This window comes from Thamnophis sirtalis, unplaced genomic scaffold, assembly GCF_051295495.1.
Source record: "Thamnophis sirtalis isolate CommonGarterSnake01/CBP01778 unplaced genomic scaffold, rThaSir2_p1.2 scaffold_2, whole genome shotgun sequence".
NCBI classification, from domain to species: Eukaryota; Metazoa; Chordata; class Lepidosauria; order Squamata; family Natricidae; genus Thamnophis; species Thamnophis sirtalis.
Genome location: NW_028261382.1, coordinates 52,208,007 through 52,229,865, shown reverse-complemented (window position 1 = coordinate 52,229,865; position 21,859 = coordinate 52,208,007). Strand labels below are relative to the sequence as shown.

The 21,859-nt window shown below is 47.9% G+C and overlaps 1 protein-coding gene across 2 annotated transcripts in view; it reads right to left on the bottom strand.

Annotated features, from left to right (window-relative positions):
* ATP2A2 (ATPase sarcoplasmic/endoplasmic reticulum Ca2+ transporting 2) overlaps positions 1-21,859 on the bottom strand; it is a 43,042-nt gene that overhangs the window by 3,460 nt on the left and 17,723 nt on the right. Inside the window, exons 6-20 of one of the 2 annotated variants that reach the window (XM_087705516.1) lie at positions 19,787-19,867; positions 19,211-19,296; positions 16,717-17,181; positions 13,532-13,620; positions 12,770-12,872; positions 11,084-11,215; positions 10,869-10,991; positions 9,671-9,889; positions 8,692-9,027; positions 7,880-8,100; positions 6,941-7,143; positions 5,357-5,442; positions 4,847-4,980; positions 4,080-4,197; positions 2,829-2,949 (exon numbers count right to left, since the gene is read on the bottom strand). In XM_087705516.1, the coding sequence (XP_087561642.1) occupies positions 2,829-2,949; positions 4,080-4,197; positions 4,847-4,980; positions 5,357-5,442; positions 6,941-7,143; positions 7,880-8,100; positions 8,692-9,027; positions 9,671-9,889; positions 10,869-10,991; positions 11,084-11,215; positions 12,770-12,872; positions 13,532-13,620; positions 16,717-17,181; positions 19,211-19,296; positions 19,787-19,867 (2,517 nt within the window). Of the gene's footprint in view, positions 1-2,324; positions 2,950-4,079; positions 4,198-4,846; positions 4,981-5,356; positions 5,443-6,940; positions 7,144-7,879; positions 8,101-8,691; positions 9,028-9,670; positions 9,890-10,868; positions 10,992-11,083; positions 11,216-12,769; positions 12,873-13,531; positions 13,621-16,716; positions 17,182-19,210; positions 19,297-19,786; positions 19,868-21,859 lie in introns of those variants that run through there. The other variant, XM_087705515.1, reaches the window with a different exon arrangement.

The following is a 21,859-nucleotide window of genomic DNA, read 5'->3' as shown; positions in this document are numbered from 1 at the left end:
AGTCGCGTCCCTCCTTACAAAGCCTTCTCTTCTTAGCAATCTTTCAAGCAAAGCCCAGGAAGAGCCAAGTGCCGACAAAGAAATCCTGCTAGACAGCACTGATGATGTTCCCTAGTTGGGCCATGAAACGTCTGCATGAAAACAGCCAAGCTCAGAGAGTACGAAACTCAAGAGAGCACCAAGCTCAGCCTCTCAGAGAGGCTGGTTCTCCCCCTTCCCTTCCCCTTCTCCTCCTCTCCACAAATCCCATTCCTTTCTAGCACTGATGATGTTCCCTAGTCAGGGAATGAAACGCCTGTAGGAAAACAACGAGCTCAGAGAGCATCCAAGACCCTACAGTCCTCCTCCACTCCACAAGAAAACCACCAAGCTCACACAGCACTAAGGACTACAATCCATCTCTTCCTCCTCCTCCTCCTCCACCCCTCTCCCTTCCAGCACTGATGATGTTCCCTAGTTGGGTCAAGAGACGTCTGCAAGAAAACCACCAAGCTCAGAGAGCACTAAGGACCATACAATCCTCTTTCTCCCTTTCTCTTCCTCCATTCCGCAAGCCCCTCTCCCTTTCACCACTGATGATATTCCCAGGCTGGGTCAGGAGACGTCTGCAAGAAAACCACCACGCTCAGAGAGTACCAAGGACCCCAGAGACTCCAAATGTTTTGAGAAGGGAATGTGGTCTGAAGGGGGCCCCGGGGACTTCAGAATAAAGGCAACCAATTGAGTCTCTCGAGATTTAAATCAGCAGAAAGGCGGGAAAGGTTTTTGGGCTAGGCTAAGGCAGAAAAATGTAGGCTACAGAAATCTGTTTATTGAGGTCTCTGGAAGGGCAACACACAGCATAGGATCCCTTCGTGTTACATACATTGCACGCACCACCATCGAAATGGGAGAGAGATACTCACTTCAGCCGATGAAATGTTGGAAGGCATTGGAGAGAAACACCACACAGTTAGACTGTTAATGAACTTACATATCAATAACAGGACTCAAGTTTGGAAAGGCAATAAACAGACACCATGCACAGACATTGGTCACAAGAGAACGATGGTGGTTAGTGCCACGGGGGGGGGGCGGGGAGGGGGCAGAGGGACACAAAATAGAGTTCTCTACAACATGTTCATTGCGTTACGTGGTATTTACAAATTTTTTTACAACACACACACACACGGATACACAAGTTGTTAACTTATTCGCTGCAGCCCGAGATGTGGCTAGCAGATGGTACCTCGACAAGGTGGCACGGAGGATTAACTTAGAATTAGAATTCTAATTCTATAGAGAATTAAATAAACCAAAGGGGGGAAAAAACGGGGAGGGGGACAGAGGCAAATCCCAGCTCTTTAAAAAAAACAAAAACAAACACCACAAAAATTCTGAGCCAACGAATCAGGTTTGGTTGTCGATGCCCCGATTAATAACAGTAATGGAACAGGGGAGGGAGGAGAAGAAAAATAAAAACCTGACGCAAGAATTAAAATGGAATTTAGGTTAGAAATGAAAATGCCAAACAGAACCGTCTCGATTGTAAAAGAAAATTTATTCTCTCTCTCTCTTTTTTTGCTCTTTACTTAAAGTCCATCCAGATCACCTCCCCCTTTCTTTCCTTCCTTCCTTCCTTCCTCCCTCCCTTCCCTTCCCTTCCTTCCTTTCCTCTCCCATCCCTTCCCAAAGTGGGCAATGCTGGTGTGAAACAACCTTGTTACAAGTAAAAATACAGATGATATTTAAATAAATAGTTTTGTTTCTGCTTTTTGTTTTTGATTTTTTTTTTTAAAAAAAGAAAAACAAAAACCTCGGGGATAGAAACGAACAAAGGAATGAAAGAAAAAAAGAAAAAACCACCACCACAACTTAAATTTTTAGCGGGATGCCTCTCAAAATGACGTTTTTCTGCACCGTCGAGATCAGGAAGAGATTTCTGAAGAAGGGTAGAGCAAAACCAAAAAGAAAAGGAAAGAAATAATGGAAGAAAAGGCGGCCGGGGGATGGAGGGGGGGAATAATTGAGGCAGCGGTCTGGTCTGACCAGTGCAGAAAACGCCCAACTGAATGATAAAAATGAGGATTAGATGTTCAACCATGCAGCAGACATGAAGAGAGTTCGCATGTTTCTGGTTTTAAGGGAGGGAAACATCCCCCCCCCAGGACACTCATTCCCTAAAATCTGCTACCTACCCATCACGGTTTTCTCAAAATGTGACCCCCCCCACCTGCCTCCCCAACCCCGCCACCCCCAGCGCTGTCGTAGTTTTTTTGTTTTTTTTTACAAGGATGAGTGAACTATGAAACAGAACACTGTACATGCGTCTCCTCTACAAAAAATATTTGCATAAAATAGTGTTTAATTTCTCTGTACATGTCGATGGACACCCTAGTTTGTGTATAAAAGAAGTGGGGGAGTGGGGGGGGGGAAGAAGAGGACGCACACACCCCCTCCCCACAGGGGATCAGAGGAAAGAAAAAAAAGGGGGGGGGAAAAGAGGGGAAAACCCAGAGTCTAGAATATGGAAACCTCAGTCACTGGCAAAATATGTTCATGTGAAAATTCAGCAGAATAAGACAAATTGCTTGGAACAATTTTGTTTTTTTTAAAAAATCCGATTTTTTTTTCCTTTTCTTTTTTTTTTAAGTTAAACATCTCTCTGACTTGCCCAGCTACCGCTAGAGGACTTTTAGGTCAAGAAAAAAACATGTCACTAAAGTTAGTGTCTGTGCTATAAAGCCAAATCAACAGCGGCAAGGACAGCAGCACGAACGGCCAGGAGATCCCTTCGGTGCATGCAGACAAAGGACGTGGTTTGGTGGCGGCTGGCACAATATCTTTACCCGGCTCTAGGTAAGTGCGGGCCACAAACTTAAGAGTCTCGTCCATCAGGATCACCGGCAGGGAGAGCTTGAGCACCATCAGCCACTGGGTCAGGTTCAGAGGGGTGATCTGGAAGATCAGCTGGGGAAGAGAGAAGGCGGAGGGAGGGTCAGGCGGGAGCTCGCGCGAAGGGCCGGGGGGGGGGGTGTCTTTAGAGCGGGTGGACTTCCCACTCCCAGAATTCGTTACGGTCAACGTTTCTCAACCTCGGCACCTTTAAAACGCGGGAACTTCAATTCCCAGAATTCACTAGGTCAACTTTTTCTCAATCCCGGCAACGTTTGGATGTTGTGGGGGCTTCAACTCCCCTCCCGTGATGGTTGGGAAATCCTTGCTAAGTCCACCAGGGGTGAAATCCATTTACTTTTCCTACTGGTTCGTCAGCAACGTGAGGGGGCACCAGTGGTGGGTTCCTGATCCCGTTGCAACGCTGCAACGGGGCCCGCCGTCCACCACGTGCATGCGTACTACCACCCGTAATGCTCCAGCTGCTCGGCGGAGTGTTGCACAGGGGCCGTACGCCCCATGCACCAAAGCCCCAATTGGCTCAAATACAGGTAAGGAGGGCAGACGGGTGGGCCCTCCAGAGCACCGTACCGGAATGGTATCTGGTGCTCCCAGCAGGCACCGGTACGCCCGTACTGGGGCGTACCGGTTATTTCCCACCACTGCAAAGGTAAAAGAAAGCGAGGGGGAGGAACCCGCTGTGGCATGCGATTTAGAAATCTTGCTTTCTAGCGATATAAATCGTGCGTCACAGCTGATTGTCGGGAAAACTGGTTCGCCCAAACCAGCAGCATTTTTTTTAACTGCCGGTTCGGACAAACGGGGGGCGTTTTTCCTACTGGTTCGAGTGAACTGCTCTGAGCCGGTAGCATTTCGCCCCTGAACTCCACCCATTTTAAGAGATGCCGGGTTTGAGAAGCACACCTTGGCCAGATGTTCGGGGAGACCTTGGCGAACCAGGATGGGCTTCTGCCTTTCCTTCTCCCTAGAATGGGGTGAAGGCCTTAAGACTTTGGAGCAGTAAACCATAGCTCGCTTGTGGAGTGACACATGACCGGGAGATGTGCTCGGAAGGGCACACGAGTTGCTTTCGCTTCTGCAAAGAGCAACTGGGAAAGAAGTCTAAGGTTTAGCAAGTGGACTTCTGATGCTCCCGATCCCACCCCACCCCCACCCCCTCCAATGTGTGTGTTGCAGAGACTTACTGGCAATGGTTCTACATAAAGGATGAGGAAGTGGAGAGACATGGACAAGCAAATGGAGCCCAGGAGCCAGACGTTCTCCCACGGAGGCATCCGTAGCAAGGACTGGTTCTCCGAGAGGCTGCGGGGGGGAAAAAAGAGAAAAGGTTGGGTACAGGGCTTCCAGCTCAATCCCTCTGGAGGGCCTATGAAGGGGAAGGCTGCTTTAATGGAGAATGGAATGGTGAAGAAGAGGAGGAGGGCAGGAGGAGAAAGAGGATAGAAGGAAGAGGATAGCAATAGCACTTAAGACTTATATACTGCTTCACAGCCCTCTCTAAGCGGTTTTACAGAGGCAGCCTCTTTCCCCCAACAATCTGGGTCCTCATTTGACCCACCTCGGAAGGATGGAAGGCTGAGTCAACCTTGAGCCGGTCAGGATTGAACTGCTGGCAGTTGGCAGAATTAGCCTGCAGTACTGCACTCTAATCACTGTCCCATCGTGGCTCATATGGAGCCATGGATGGAAAGGAGAAGGAAAATGAGGCAGAGGAGGAGGAGCAGGAGGAAGAGGAGGGGGGGAGGGAAAGGAGAAGGAAAAGGAGGAAGAGGAGGAGGGAAGGAAAAAAAGAGGGAAGAGGAGGAAGAAAGGGAAGAGGAGGGCAGGAGGAGAATGACAGTGGAAGGAAGAGGAGGAGGAGGAGGAGGAAGAGGAGGAGGAGGAGGGAAGGGAAAGGAGAAGGAAAAGGAGGAAGAAGAGAAGATCTCTTCCTCATTTCAGGCATCCTAACCTGTTGAGGGCGTTGCACATCTCAATGGTGACCAAGACGGAGAGCGCCATGGTCATAGGATAGGGAGACTCAAACACCACACAGTCGACCCCTTCAAAGTCTGGATTGTCCTCTTTGCACTGCAGGAAATGACTCTGAAACACAGCAGAAGGCAACCTTAATCCCAACAACAACAACAACAACAACAAAACCCCGGGGCCAATTTGCTCTCTTTCTCTACCCCAAATTCATTAAAGCACCCTCCATGGTACAATACCGCTAAGAACAATGCTTTGTTTTAATAAAACAAAGGTTTCTAATCAGGCTATTATTGTTAAGCAGGGACTCCTTGGATGGGTGATGAAGAAGAGGATTTTCCACAACACTTGCGGATAGGTTTTAACAAGATTTTAAGCCTTCCGATGACACGCCATGTAGGCAGGCTGCAAAAAAACCCCGAAAATCCCAAACCCCGCTAAGCTTCGTTTGGAAGACAAGTTGCCAAGAACCGAAATATCAAGAAGGAAATACCAGCTGGTAGTAGGTAATTCTTGGGCCCCCGTCTGCAGCTATGAACCACCAAGCGGCAGCGCCCACTGTGGCAGCTCCGACGTAACCTTGAGGAGGAGGAGAAGAAGCAGGGTAAGTCTTGCGCCACTGAATTAATAAGACATCCCACCAATGGGCCACGGCTACTGGGGTCTCCCACTGCCATCGTTCAGCAGGCTTAGCTCTCATTGGTCAGTGTTGTGACCCGCCAGCAGCCATCAGAGCTGGCAGCCAATTCGGAGAGTGAGGAGGTTGGGGAGGAACCTGGGCCAGTCCTGGAGTCTGGGGAAGGCTCTGAGGAGGGCTCTGTGTCGGAGGCAGAGAGGGGGCCAGGGCCGTATGACAGTTATCAGCTGCCTTCAGAGTCAGACATCAGTGAGGCAGATGAACAGCTGGAGCCTGTTCCCAGTGGGCGCATGCGCAGTTGCCAGAGGAAGGGGACTGCTAAAGAACAGGGGTCGACTTGGGAGTAAGGCCACAGATGGACTATGAATGGCCCCTCCCAGAGGGAATAAAAGAGGAGCGAAAGGGGAGTGGAGTTTGCAGGAGACCATTAGTTCGCTTCATTAGTTTGTGACTCTCTGAGACTCCTTGCCAAGTTCTGCAGAGATCGGCCTGGCAGCTCTCCAAGCCAGATAAGGTCTGTGACTGTAAATCCTCCCTCGAAAGACTTTGCTGGATGTGAAGGAGCAGAATTCACAGTCAATTAATAAAAGGGTTTTTTGTCGGGACCAGGAGTCTGCTTCAGGCTCTCAGGAAGCCCTCGGTCAGAACATGAAGGTCCTCACAACTGGACTCCTTCCCACATTGGATCTCTGACTCAGAACAAATCCAGGAAAGTGGCTAGTCAGTGGTTCTCAACCTGTGGTCTGCAGATCCGGGGGGGGGGGGAGCTGCAACGGTTCAGGGTGCCCACATATGTTTGATGCAGTCTATGTTGTAAATCTTGAGTTAAATTTTGGTGGTCTGTGGTCATGGTTCACGGACCCCAAGGTATTTAAAGGGGGTCCGTAGTGAATGGGCCATGTTGTGTGAGTGAGAAGAGTTTGCCGCATGAAGCCATGAGTTGTGGGGACTCTGCTACAACGAGGCCTCTGTCTTTTGGGATGCTTGTTGCATTCATCCTTAGTTCAGTGCCTGGTGTAATAACGAGGCTTGAATTTGTGTTTTAACGCAAAGCAATTGCAGGAGGAGATCAGTTGGAGGCCCTGCTGTGACAGAACCACTGACTTGACTGCAACTGGGAGGAGAAATGGATGCAGCCCCCCCGAACTGATTTTGGCACCCAAAGACAATCTCCTGTTATCTTAACTTGCTACAAAATGGGTTTCTGCTACAAAACTGATTTTTATGACTGTTTGATTATGGTACTGTTTTTCTTAACCGTGGCCACTTGAAGAAGGGGGGACTTCAACTCCCAGAATTCCCCAGCCAGCACAGGAAATTGAAATCCACCCACGTCCAAGTGGCCAAGATTGGGGTGGTGTTGGTAAAAAACTGAATTAAGCGGAAAGGGAACCAGCTCTGCTCTCTCTAGTTCCGTGGCACTCAGGCAAAAACACTCACATCCGATCGCCAAGTAACGGAAAAAGAGCCAGCCGGAGATGAGGGGCTCCTTGGGGTTACGAGGTGGCTTGCTCATGATATCCAGATCAGGGGGGTTGAAGCCCAGGGCGGTGGCCGGAAGTCCGTCGGTCACAAGGTTTACCCATAACAGCTGGACAGGGATTAAAGCTTCCGGGAAGCCCAGGGCGGCTGTCAGGAAGATGCTAAAGGAGGAGGAAGGAAAGAAAGAGCAGAGGTTAAGCCATGTTCCTGCTAATAAGCTACGATGCTTAGAAGCTAAACCACTGGTTCTTCACGCTCTCAGAGCTGGGCAAGCAGACAGCGGAAAGGCAGGCTGGAACCCTGCCTAAGAGGATGAAGTGTCCCCCATAGGGAGAGATCTCTGGGTTCCCTTCTTATATAATTCACCCCAAATGGACATACCGTATTTTTTCAGAGTATAAGACGGAACTTTTTCCCTCAAAAAAAGAGGCTGAAAATCTGGGTGCGTCTTATACACTGAACACAGCATTTTTGGCTTCCCGAAACCACGCCCCCTTCACCAAAATGGCCGTGCAGAGCCTCTAGGAAGCTTTTAGAGAGCTCCTGGGGGCTGGGGAGGGAAAAAATGGACCATTTTTTTACTCAATTTTGCCCCCCCCAGCCCCCAGGAGCACTCTATAAACTTCCTAATCCCCCCCTTTTTTAAAAACAAAAAACAGGCCCGTTTTCGCGAAAAACGGGCCATTTTGGGGAGGTTTGCAGAGTGCAAAAACTTTTTTTTAAATTTGAGACTTCAAAACCTTGGTGCGTCTTATAGTCCGGTGCGTCTTATATTCTGAAAAATACAGTAATTCACAGCCTTTGAAATAAAAATAGGGTTTTGGGGACCAAGCGGAAGCCTAGTTCACAACCTCCAGCCCTTGCTCTGCTCCTAGTTGCAAACACCGGCCGACTCACCAGACCACTTCTCCAACGTTGGAGGAGATGAGGTAGCGAATGAATTGCTTCATGTTATTGTAGATGGCCCGGCCTTCCTCCACAGCGGCTACGATGGTGGAGAAATTGTCATCTGCCAGCACCATTTCCGATGCCGACTTCGCCACGGCCGTGCCAGATCCCATGGCGATTCCGATTTCTGCCTTCTTCAAAGCGGGGGCATCGTTTACGCCGTCTCCTGTCTGGGAGAAGTTTTGAGTCGGGTCATGATGCCCAGACAAAGAGTTTAGCGTTGGGCCCCCTGGAATTGGCTGCAGAGTCTCTGGGTCTCAGAATAGATTAATAAATTCTATTTTGATTCATCCCCTGAAAAGCAAGTCCTCCCACTTATGGCCACAACTGAGCTCAATATTTCTGTTGCTAAGCGAGAGAGCTGTGAAGTGAGTCAACTGGCCTCATCTTACGACCTTTCTTGCAATAGTTAAGTGAATCACTGCAGTTGTTAAGTTAGTAATTTGGTTGTGAAGTGACGCTGGATTCCCCACTGACTTTACTTGTCCGAAGGTCGCAAAAGGGGAATCAAATGCTGCAACCGTCATAAGGACACGTCAGTTGCCAAGCCTCCAAATTCTGATCCCGTAACCACGGGATTGCTGCAAAGGCCGCAAGTGTGGGAAACGGTCGTAAGTCACCTGCTTCAGGGTCTTTATAACTTCGAACTGAATGAACGGTTGTAAGCCAAGGCTGTAAGCTGTATGACCCACCATCCCATCACACGCTTGTCTGTGCAGAAAAGGTTGCTGCTCATTTGCACTCCCCACACGCACGCTTACCATTGCTGTGATTTCGTCAAAGGCCTGGAGAAACTCCACAATTTTGGACTTGTGGGAGGGCTCCACGCGGGCGAAACAGCGGGCGTTCATGCAGGCATCTCTCTGGCTGGCTGGCGAAAGTTCATCGAACTCCCGGCCGGTGAAGGCTTTGGAGGTGACGTCCTCGTCTTCCCCGAAAATGCCGATGCGCCGGCAGATGGCCACCGCCGTCCCCTTGTTGTCGCCAGTTATCATAATCACCCGGATGCCCGCTTGCCGGCACAGCTTTATGGAGGAGGCCACCTCGATGCGGGGAGGGTCCAGCATTCCCACGCAGCCCACGAAGGTCAGGTTGGTCTGAACGGGGAGCAAGGCCAGAGGGGGGTCAAGGGGTCTCAGTCAGAAGGAAACTGCCCGCAGGAGATTGACAACAATGTAGATCTCTTTATTACTTTGCAACTTTTAAACATGTAATCTGCCATATCTTCTTTTTCTTTTCTTTCCTCTCTCCCTCCTTTTAACCCTTTTTTCTTCCCACCCTTTTTTCCTTCTAACTCCTCTCTCCCTCCACTAATTTTCCTTCCTTCCTTCCTTCCTTCTTCCAAGTTTCTCTCTCTCTCCACTAATTTTCTGTCCTTCCTTCCTTCTTCCAAGATTCCCCTCTCCCTCCACTAATTTTCTTTCTTTCCTTCCTTCTTCCAAGTTTCCTCTCTCCCTCCACTAATTTTTTCTTTCTTTCTCTCTCTCCCCCTCCCTCCTTCCTTTAGAGAACTTATCATTCCGCCCAAACCAAAGACTACAGGGAGAGTTCATCTTGGTCTCCCGGTCTAGGGCATAGCATGATTGGGACAAGCTAGATGACGAAACGCAGAGCTTCGTACGCAGGGACTCAGCTCACTCCAAGGAGCTCTGTCCATCCAATCTGGGACTTCCACCCAGCGGGTCAAACCACCTGTTTAAGACTCCAACAATGGAAACGTTGTCCTGAGAGGAGACCAACCTCATAGGTAATGAAGCCTGTGGAATCTTCCAGGTTCATATCCTCCTTTCTGGGTGGGTTGTCGTGGGTGGCCAGGGCCAGGCAACGCAGCGTGTCCCTCCCGGTGCCCCATTCACGGATGACGGTCATGATCTTCTGCTTAATCCCCGGGGTTAAAGGTATTTTCATGTTTCCTGCTCGGAAATGGGTGCACCTGTCAATCACTCCTTCTGGAGCACCCTGTGGGAGAGAGAAAGAGGAACCGATTCAGCTGCAGACTCTTTTCATCACAGAATCACCCCGGAGCTGTTTCACGAAGGAGGTGAAGGTGTCGCTTAAACCCAGAGTTGTGTTTTGGTGTACTGTAGTCCTCAACGTACAATCAAAACGGAGCCCAGAATATCCACCGCTAAGCGAGACAGTTCCTAAGTGAAACCCCCCTGCCGCATTTGAACAACAGTTGTTAAGTCAATCACTGCAGGTGTTAAGTCAGTCACGTGATTGTTAAATGAATCTGTTTCCCCGTAGACTTTGCTCATGAGGTCGCAAAAGGGGATCCCACCACCCAGGAACACGGCCATGGTCATAAATACAGGCCGGTTGCCAAGCATCCATATCCCACCAGCAGACAGTGAGGAGGTTGTGGAGGGACCTGGGCCAGTCCTGGAGTCTGGGGAAGGCTCTGAGGAGGGCTCTGTGTCGGAGGCAGAGAGGGAGCCAGGGACGTCTGACAGTTATCAGCTGCCTTCAGAGTCAGACATCAGTGAGGCAGAAGAACAGCTGGAGCCTGTTCCCAGTGTGCACATGCACAGGGTAGCCAGACGAAGGGAAGAGCTAAAGAACAGGGGTCGACTTGGGAGGAAGGCCACAGGGGGACGATGAATGGCCCCTCCCAGAGGACATAAAAGAGGAGCAACAGGGGAGTGGAGTTTGCAGGAGACCATCAGTTCACTTCATTGATGAAGGTGTTGCAGATCTCCGTCTGGCAGTTCTCCAAGCCAGATAAAGTCTGTGACTGTAAATCCTCCCTTGAAAGACTTTGCTGAACGAGCAGAATTCAGCCAATTAATAAAAGGGTTTTTTTGTCGAAACCAGAAGTTTGTTTCATGCTCTTGGGAAGCCTCGGTCAGAACAACTGTAAGTCCAGGACTACCTGCAATCTGGCCCATCTGTTGTGATGCCCCTTCAGTGACGTCTCTCCCCCCTCCCGGGTACTTGCCTTGACAAACATCTTGGTCATGGCCGTCCGGCTGGGCTTGTTTGGAACGCAGTAAACGGACATGGATTTCCTATCCCGGGAGAATTCGAGCGTGAATTCTTTCCTCATCAGCTGCTTAATCACCTGCATGGAGAGGAAGCAGAAGCGGGTTGCAACCAGCGTGCAAGGAAGCACCCCCACCCCCACCAGAGGCCCAGCGTTTTACAAGGACTGACCGAATTACAAGCGTTGGCCCGCTCGATCTTGGACAGCCCTTTCAGTTCCGTGTCGAACACGTTCATCTTCTCCACCAGGCAGGTCAGGGCAGTCTCTGTGGCTTCCCCAACCTTCTCATAAACTCCCTTTGCCTATAATTAAACCAAAAAAAGTCACTGTTAGTATCACCATCCCCTACAGCAGCGACGGGGAACCTTTTTGGCACTGGGTGCCGAAAACCGTGTGTTGTGCCTGCAGTCGCCTGGGATGCAACCCGGAAGAGGAGTTGCCCAAGGGGCATGCACGCACCGGGAAACGAACTTCCGGTTTCTGGCGCACACATACGTGCCGGCCAGCTAGTCTTCTGGTTACTGACTCGCATGCGCTGGCAACGACCAGTGCAAGGTCGCGCTGGAAAACGGAAGTCTAGCTCTTCCAGCTCCCGGCACTGCTGCACGGATGAAGGCTAGCTGATCATTGCGCACGCATCAGAAACCCAGAAGAGGAACGGGCGATGACCCCGCATGCCAGGCGACATGGCTCCATGTGTCACTCCGGACATGCGTGCCATAGATTCGTCATCATGGACTTGCAACTCAACTCCAAAGATGGAAATGAGATGGGGATGAGGCGCTTGGGAAAGCCAAGGGAGATCATCAAAATCATTAAAAAGCGAAAGAATAGGTTGGACATGGGATGCGACACCCGGGAAAATACGGCATCCTTCCCTTAATCCTCCAGGGAAAGACTGCAGGCAAACGAGGTTAAGGCTGAAGAAGATCACCATCATGGCTTCCAAATCGAAGGGACCGGTTTGAAAACTCAGCAGCCCTTTTTCGTGCGGCCGCTGATAAAAATAGGATCGTCAACGTGATCGCCAACGTCTGATGACGAAAGTGGCACAAGGAGGGATGGATGGAAATGACACTCGGAAAAAAGCATGCTAAGACAAAGTGCCATCGGACGTAACTTTGGCCGATTAAAAAAATCGGGAGGAGATCTCAGGTTTATTTGGCCATTCGACATTTTATATCGTTTCAGCATTTCTGACTGGCTTACGATCCTCGTAAAAATATCCCTAAGGTCCATGAAAGAGTGAGATAGGATCCCTAGGAAACACGCAAACACAAGCAGTGGTATCAGAAGTCCCAAGTTATGTTAATTTCACTAAGCGTGTACGCAGGCTTTAGCCGAGAACCATGGGGGACCCGTGACCCGTCAAAAGCGCGTTCCACAAAAGCGCGGTCGACGAAATCGCGTATGTGATGTCATCACAACGCGACGAAAAAGATCGAAAAATTGAAATAAAAATTAAATTACAGCAAGCCGATTCACATAAAGGTAAGGGTTAGGTTAAGGGTTAGGGTTAGGTTAAGGGTTAGGGTTAGGTTTGGGGGGGTTAGGGGAAGGTTTTAGCTTTATTTTTACATTTTTCGATCTTTTTCGTCGCGCTGTGATGACATCACATACGCGCTTTCGTCGACTGCGATTTTGTCGTCCGCGGTTTTGTGGTACAACCGGGGGACCAAGCCGTTTATCATAGATTTTCCAGGACTCAAGAGGTCTGCCCTCAATTCCCCTTCTTTATACTCTGTGCTAGTTTAACGGGGTTATGATTTCTTGATGGGCACTCGCGTGTTTCAAAAGGGCACGGAAAAGTTACAAGCAAGAGCACAGAAGGTGTTTTGCTCATGAATTCTACTCACTTCATTGAAATCCAGCGAGGAGTCATTGCAGAGGGCGCAGATTGTGGCCAATTCAATGAGGCCGTCGTACATACAGCATTTGACAGGTTTATCGTCTCTGTGACTGTTTGGGGTTGGGGAGGAATCAGGGAGGAAAAGGAAAAGAGACGAAATTTCAGACAATTGAAAGGACTCCTCATTTATCGGTGAAGTGATTGGATCCTAGGAGGAGTCAGACAAATTGGAGCAAGTTCAAAAAAATAAAAATCATGGAGGGCAGCAAATGGGATGAAAAAAATGCTTTTAAGAGCTGGGAATTTTACAGAATTGGATGAATGCCATCAAAAGGACTGTTAGTCGAGAAGATTCCGGTACATAGGCTTTTAGCAAATAAATCAGATTAACAGAATGGTCACTTGTGGGCCTGACACTTCTAGAACAAAAATCTTAACTCTGAAAGACTCTTTTGGATTATATATATTTTTTTTAAAAATAAAGTAATAATAAAAAGGTACAGTAGAGAATTATCGTATTCTGCCCAGGCAAGAGACAGAGAGCAAGTATTAATAATATGTCTCAAATCATGTGCAGCTTTTCCTGCTTTCCCAAAGGAAAATTGTTACTTTTCAATCTACAGATTGAGAGGGTTTAAATCTCAAGCTCAATCCTCTTTCTTGGCATCCATTTGCCTTCCAGGCCCCATCATTCGAGGCTTGGCCACACCGCACACAAAGAGACCAGGAGATGGATAAGCTGGCAAGCAGAAAGGATGAAGGTTCTCACATCTCTCCGACGGGCGCATACGTTGACCCAGACACAGTGAATTCGTTCAGACAGCAGCTGTCCCCTTCCACGCGGTCCACAATGAACATCTGTCAGAGAGACAAGGGTGTGATTACGCTCAACTAGCTGAGGCCAGCTAGAATATTTTCACATTAAAGACGGAAAATTGATCAGTCTGCTTGCCCTTAGGAACTAAACACATTTAACTTCAAAGCAAGATCCAGCTGTACTTTTGAGAATACAGGTCACCTATAAGCTCTTCCAGTTGATGTCCTTGAAATTACACCTTGCCCTATTTCCTTCCTTCCTTCTCATCTGACTAGAACAAGACACAAAGCCACCTTCTCTTGTGCTCCTACCATTCAAAATGAGGGCTCCACCTCAATAATCAGAAGGTGTCAGACCTGCCCCAACTTGGCCTCTTAGAAAAGAAAGACCCTCGACTCCCATTTGTGACTAAAAGGTTTCTCTTACTAAAGCCAAGTGGTTACACCATGCAAAGCCGGAACTAAGAGTTTGAGTGTGAAAACCTCCCTAGTTAGCTTTTCCTTCCCTGCCCCACCCCTGTTATCACCAAATTGTCCAGTCATATGCAGAGAAGATATTTTGGTAATTGTCCATGCTGGGGTTGGTTAGATGGATGGGTTAGATGGTCCATTCCTAGGATCTTGGATTTGAGATGTCTCAATTATCACTTTTTGATTTCCCAGGTCTTTGTCTTAGGTTCCCCATCTCCCCCCTGCAGCCCCCAAGTTCCCCTCAGGTTCCCCCTGCTCCCCCCCTCCCCATAACGTATGGTAGACTGGTATCTAGTGAATGGAAGGATGGCAGCTCTGACAGAAGGATGCTTCAGCTCAATTTATAGAATTACAGCTGAAAGGTAAGCTCTTCCAATGATGCAGAGGGATAGAATCAAGATCATGTGACATAATACCACTTTATAAGGCCTTGGGGTAAGGCCACACTTGGAATACGGCATTCAGTTTTGGTCGCCACGATGTAGAAAAGATGTGGAGATTCTAGAAAGAGTGCAAAGAGCAGAGCAACAAAGAGGATTAGGGGACTGGAGGCTAAAACATATGAAGAACGGTTGCAGGAACTGGGTATGTCTAGTTTAGTGAAAAGAAGGACCAGGGGAGACAGGATAGCATCTTCCAATATCTCAGGGGCCGCCCCAAAGAAGAGAGAGTCAAGCTATTCTCCAAAGCACCTGAGGGCAGGACAAGAAGCAATGGGTGGAAACTAATCAAGGAGAGAAGCAACTAAGGAGAAATTTCCTGATAGTTAGAATTAATCAGTGGAACAACTTGCCTCCAGAAGTTGTGAATGCTCCAACACTGGAAGCTTTTAAGAAGAGACTGGACAACCATTTGTCTGAAGTGGTGTAGGGTTTCCTGCCTAAGCAGCGGGTTGGACTAGAAGACCTCCAAGGTCCCTTCCAACTCTGTTATTCTATTCTAATTTTGTATGCAAACATCTTGGATGGAAAGCACGCAAAAGCATGTGAAATTTCCCTCCACTTCCACAGGTCTAGGGGATCCAAAAATGTAGAAAAGGAACATGATGCGGTCCTAATTTATGTCCTCCCCCAAGTCCACCGCCAAGCAACATCTAACTTGGACCACTTTACTGTTACTAGCTGGCTTCAGCTCCGTGTAAGTCTCTAGAATTTAAATTGCACCCACTTGGACTAGCTACGGTTTGGCAAAAGACCCTAAAAGAAGGAAAAAATCTTTCCCAGCATCGTTAAGCTTTGCCGAAGAGATATTTTCACATAAAGTAGCTTTGACACGCAGGGCCATTCGTCACCAGCCCCACAATCTCCAGGAAATGTTCCTCTGCATTGCCTGATGGATTGGACACTATAGGACGAGAGGGGGTTGTTTTATTTATTTTTTTTAAAAAGGCAAAGCAAGGATTTTTCCTGCCCTGCCAAAAGATGCTTTCTGGAAGAAGAAGAAAAGGTTCGGGAGCTGCTTTGTGAAGGAGCCATTCCGCGGCTCGGCCTCTACCCACTGAAAGGTGGGCGGTTATGCAAGATCACTGCAAAGCGCCTCTCTCGGAATACAGATGAGCATCGGCTTTGTGCGCTCTTTGTGCGCTACGCTTCAGCGAGCCAAATGCGGGAGAGGGCGAGGAAGCCAGGCGCATAGGTAAGCAGCCCATCAGAAGGGAGATTCATTTCAGCCGTGAAAAAGACCCAGAAAAATCTATTGACGTCTTTATGGCCCCGTTGACTCATTGGAGGCTCTCGCCTCGCCATCCCCACATCGTCCTGCTCCGAGGACGGCTGGAGGTCTCTTCTTCTCAAGGAGCAGAATGCCTTGCTACCCAAGGATGCAATTTCCTTCCCTCCGGACTGCCTTGAAAAAAGGCAATTTAATCCATATTTCACGGTGGCTCTGATTATCTTCCCTAAAGAATTGCCTGTGACAAGAACAAACCTCCCACCATTAGGTTTTATAAACTAAGACCTGATTTTTTTTCCCCAGCCTTCCCAAAGTGAACAGAACTGGCTAGGTTAATAGGAAGAAGGGAGCATATTAAAAGCACTTTAACTTCTTTCTTTTTCTGGCTCCAAAAAAAAAGAAGTTGTTAGGAGTCAATAAAGCCTATGGTTTAAATTAGAACTTGTATCTTAGCTTTTCCTGAATAACCTCAAAATGAAGGCAGCTTCTCTAACCCTGTTTTGCAGAGTAATGGTAAAGGCCCCCCCTCGCACATGCGTGCTAGTCGTTCCCGACTCTAGGGGGCGGTGCTCATCTCCGTTTCAAAGCCGAAGAGCCAGCGCTGTCCAAAGACGTCTCCGTGGTCATGTGGCCGGCATGACTCAACGGCGAAGGTGCACAAAACGCTGTTCCCTTCCCACCAAAGGTGGTCCCTGATTTTCTAATTGCATTTTTTACATGCTTTCGAACTGCTAGGTTGGCAGAAGCTGGGACAAGTCATGGGAGCTCACTCTGTTACGCGGCGCTAGGGATTTGAACCGCCAAACTGCCGACCTTTCTGATCGACAAGCTCAGCGTCTTAGCCCCGGAGCCACCACGTCCCTAACTTCGCAAGAGTAATTGATTAAAAATCAAATCAGTTTTAGGACCACAGAGACCAAGAAACACAGTTCGCTCCCATTTCACTGGTTCCCGCCCCCACTTTCCTAACCCACAGAAACCGAAGCAGCAGCTTACCCGGCAAACCGACATCTGGTTGGTGGTGAGGGTGCCCGTCTTGTCGGAACAGATGACCGAGGTGCAGCCCAGGGTTTCCACTGAGGGAAGGCTCCGGACGATGGCGTTTTTCTTGGCCATGCGACGGGTGCCCAGGGCCAGGCAGGTGGTAATGACGGCGGGCAGGCCTTCCGGAATGGCAGCCACCGCCAGGGCCACGGCGATTTTGAAGTAGTAGATGGCGCCCCGGATCCAGGAGCCGCCGTGGACGGGGTCGTTGAAGTGGCCGATGTTGATGATCCAAACGGCGATGCAGATCAGCGAGATGACCTTGGACAGCTGTTCCCCGAACTCGTCCAGCTTCTGCTGCAGGGGCGTCCTCTCTTGCTCGGTGGCCACCATTTCGTCACGGATTTTGCCGATTTCCGTGTTCACCCCCGTAGCCACGACAACACCCATGGCTTTGCCTGCAGAAATGTTCGTACCCTGGATGGGGGAAACCATCGGATTCAGGCATTCCAAGACTATTAGCGCACCGCTCCCCAAAGTTCATTATTTCAGACACTATTTCAGTGCAGTCTTAACTGGAAGAATCTCATTTGAGCTGATCTAATTCAGCGCTCGTAACCTAAAGGCCACAGTCCTCAAGGTTTTGCACGTGATTTTCTTCTTCAAACTGGGAACAGACTTTGAGGTAGGTAATTGTCATCTGACGTATTTTATTCCTCTTACCAACCAAACACGTTTTACCAAAAGAATTCGCTGATACTGCATATAATCCCTTCCTGCCTCCAAAAATGCTTGTTTGGGTTTTTTTGGCCCTCATCGGTGCCTTGGTGCCCCCCCCCCGCCCCCAGTTTAAAAGCAGGAATTTTTAGGGAGACAATAATATACACATCTATGGCTTCTCTCTCTTTAACCTAACTAGGTTTTAAGGTGAAGACCCTTTCCCCATTCATTACTTCATTCTTCTGGTACATTATCAAATTCTGCAGCACTGCGAAAACATCTGTGTTGATGATTTAAAGTATTAAGCACCAGCAGCAGCGTCGATTAAGTGTGCAAAGGAAATCAACACACAAGCAACGGATATCAGGGCTGACCAAGAGGAGGGCAGTATAGAAATTTGTTGGACGGGTGAAGGGATGGGTGGATGAGATCAAAAACTAGACCAGGCGTGCCCAATCTTTTAGCAAGCCTGGGCTGCCCGCAGAGTGAAGAGGAATATATAAAATATATAATACAGTTTTTATAGACGATATATGGCCACGCCTGGTCCAGACATGTCTTAACAGCTCCTGAAAAAAACAGGCTCGCTTGATGGGGTCTTGCTCTGCGATTCTGTAATGAGATCACTGTGCAAGAGAGGATCTGAATCCCACAGGAGGACCTGAGTTTATAGGTGCCAGCACTACTCTTAAAAAAAACAAAACAGCAATGGTATTTACACAACGCCCTTTCCCATTCAAAGCAATCCAACCGGTTTCGGTGAACTGGCACAAGCCGGTTAATATTTGAAAAGACGGTGTACATATTGTGAACTCCCGAGGACTCACTCCACGTTCTCAAGGAACAGCTTCTGAAGTTCATCCAGGGGCTGGATGAAGAGGACATCAATTTTAATTGGGGTGACTGCCTCAGAACAGAGGCAGGGGAAAGGAAGGGGGGGGGAGGGAATGGTTCTCAGCTGTTTTGCCAGACGCAGGAACAGCAGGAGTGGTTAAGGCCAGGATAATAAATCAGATAAATAGCCCAGGACACCAGTTATGACATTCTTGAGTAGCAATTGATCGGTGATGTGGAAGTTCCCCACTCAAACACCAGAAGCCTCTTGTTCTCGGCACAAAGAGAACTCTTTAAAACTCTCCCCAAAAGGAAACCACAGATAAGGAGGGGAGCATTGGGCATTTGCAAGAGATTTCCATTATTATTATTTTTTCCATTTTATGGCTGATAATCTACAAAGTTTAGTTTTAAAAAAACTTGGATCAACGCATGCTTGACTAGAATAGGATCAAAATATGAAAGAATAAAATATAATCATGAAAGAATAGAATAGAATCATGAAAGAATATAATCAAAATATGAAAGAATATAATCAAAATATGAAAGAATAGAATAGCAGAGTTGGAAGGGACCTTGGAGGTCTTCTAGTCCAACCCCTTGCTTAGGCAAAAAAAAAACCTGTAGCAGTTCAGACATTAAAAATATATATTTTTTAAGGCTAAGTTCAAGGTGACCATTAAATCAGTGTTCTTCAAACGTGGCAACTTTAAGACCTGTGGACTTCAATTCCCAGAATTCCCCAGCCAGCATGGCTGGCTGGGGAATTCTGGGAGCTGAAGTCCACACGACTTAAAGTTGCCACGTTTGAAGAACACTGATTTAAAGGATCGAGATAGATGCGACGTTGTCAGGGCATCCTAAACAGAGCGAGGAGAAGCTAATTTTGTTTTTAAATGAAGCAGGCACCAGATGATGTACAAAAAAACACACAGGTCGAGATTTTACTCACCGAAAAAAGCATATTTTTCTTGTCTTGGTTGACTGCACGAGGATCAGGCACAGGGTCCGTGTGCTTAATTACCGAGACAGATTCACCTAGAAAAAAGGTCAGATGCCGTAGCACAGAAGTGTTACATTTTCTTTTTGCACTTTGGACATACTTCCCGGAGTGTTTAGCAAACCAACTTGGAAGCAAAACAACCCCCATTGGTTCCCTCTCCCCCCGCAACCATTATATTAGAATTCTAATGTAATTTATCTGTTGTACTATTTTTTTTTAACAAGCCATTTTGGCAATCAAACAATGAAAATAAGCCAGATACAACTGCAACACTCAAAGAGGAAAGCTGAGACAACATGCTGGGTCCAACTTTTCGATTTAAGCCAGATAGGAGGGGCTTTTTCATTCAGAATGAACTTTCCATGGGGGGGGGGAGAGAGAGAGGGAGAAGAGGGAGTGGGAGAGGGGGAGAGAAGGGGAGAGGGAGAGACAATAAGACAAGTCATCTTCATCATGGACTTTGTCATCAAGGACAGATGTTTGCAAGCCCAAGAAGCATCGCTTTTCTCCTGAGACGCCCCTTACCTGTGAGGATGGACTGGTCAACTCGTAGAGTTGTTGATTTTATGGAAGTAATTCTGATGTCAGCAGGAACTTTGTCCCCAACTGTGGGTTGAGGAAAAAAAAAGAGTGTGAGTTTAAATCCAAATATTTTTCCAGATGTGCAATGGGCATCGGAGTAAACACAATAATAGTGGGTGTTTATTCAAAAAGCACTTCTCTCTTGCCGGTTTATTTTTCTCTCTCTCCAGAATATTATTCCATGCCTTTCTTTGCTTTTATACCTGTGTGATGGGAAGCCTCACTGTGAGGAAGTTTCTCTTCTAAGAAGTTGCTATGTTACGTCTCATAGTTCCGGCTTTAAATTCAGAGAGAAATTTCATTCTGTAAGCCCAGCTTACTGTAATTGCGAAGGCCATATTTTCACTCTTAATACAAAGAGGAAGGTGCTAATGGGTTGATTAGATTCCCGCTGGCATTTGGTTGAGCCAATGGGAACCGTTTCCTGATCAGGATCCATCCTGGCTCTGTTCTAGTATGGATCTTCTTAGTAATATGCAGCCAAGTGGAAGGAGTAAAACAGGGTTGTATTCTGTAAGGGGGTTGTTGTTGTTGTTGTTTTTTTGGGGGGGGGCTAAAAATAACACAAAAGCAGCCAAAATTTGGCATAGTTCTTTGTTCTTAAGACTGGCAGTGACCAGCATCTGACAGCCAACATTATTATCCTTTAGGACAGGGTGCCCAACCTTGGCAACTGGAAGAAGTGGCTGGCTGGGGAAATCTGGGAGTTGAGGTCCACCGGTCTTAAACTGGCCAGGCCTTTAAAGGGGTGTCGAACAGGTCTTAAAAATTGGACACCCCTGATTTAGGAGCTCCTAAGACGCACCCAAAGTCTGTATGGAATATTTATGCAAAATTCACTTCCCAGAGCTCCAGGCGGCACCAACTCGCAAACGACTGATCCTATCCCAGAGACCACTGGGTTTCCCGCAGGGAATTTCTCAAGCTGCTTAAATCCCCGCAGGAACTGCTTATGCAACTGGCAGCAACCGGAGACACAGAGGGAAAACCACAGTGTAGTCATGGTTAAGTTGGCAACGTTACCATGAAAATGGGATCCTTTACTCATCGGTGAAGGTGACGCTACTTTGGGGACTAGCCTGGCCTTTGAGAAAGGCAATTGCAGGCAGTCCTCGACTTACGACCACGACGGGGCCCAACATGAAGGTTGCTAAGTGAAACATTTGCGAAGTTATTTTGCCTCATTTACTGACCTTTCTTGCCACAATCACTGCAGTTGTTCCGTTAACAACCTGCTTGTTAATTAAGTGAATCTGGTTTTTTCCCCCGTTGACTTTTGTGAGTTTTGGCCCATTTTACGACCTTTCTTTCTTGCCACAGCTGTTCAGTGAATCACTGCAGGTTGTTCAAAGAATCTGTCTCCCTCACTGACTTTGCTGCTCAGAAGGTCGCAAAAGGGGATCACGTGACCCCGGGACACTGTGCAGCCGTCATAAAAACGAGTCGATTGCCAAGCATCTGAATTTAGACCACGTAACCATGGGGTTGTTAAGTGTGGAAAAAAACGATCCTAAAAGTCACTTTTTCCAGGGCCGTTGTAACTTCAGACGGTCACTAAATGAATTGTTGTACGTTCACTGTCCTGTCCTGTACAATCTCTCAAATTAAATTATATATATTAGTAATTTTTATGGGTACTCTTTGATGGGAAGCGAAGTGGGGTGGCCCGTTCTGAAAAATTCCCCTAGAGGGCCTTTTATTGACTGGGTCTATTTATATTGCCTGGTCACCATTTCCCTTTTCTAGTGCATTAACAGTGAAGAAAAGAGGAAAAATAGGTGGGGAGGGGGGGGCATTCTAAGCTTCAGCCCCAGAGAGAAAATAGTACAAGACAAACAATGACCAACGCCAAACATGGGCAAACTATTCAGACTCACTTAACCCCCCCCCCGCCCCCAATGGGTGTCGCAAGGAAGCTCCTTGTCCAGCAGCTGCTTTTTGGCGGTCACAATTCCAAGCGGAGAAGACTTGGCAACGGGCGATAAAAAAAGACCATCAGTCCGTCAGGAAGGAGGG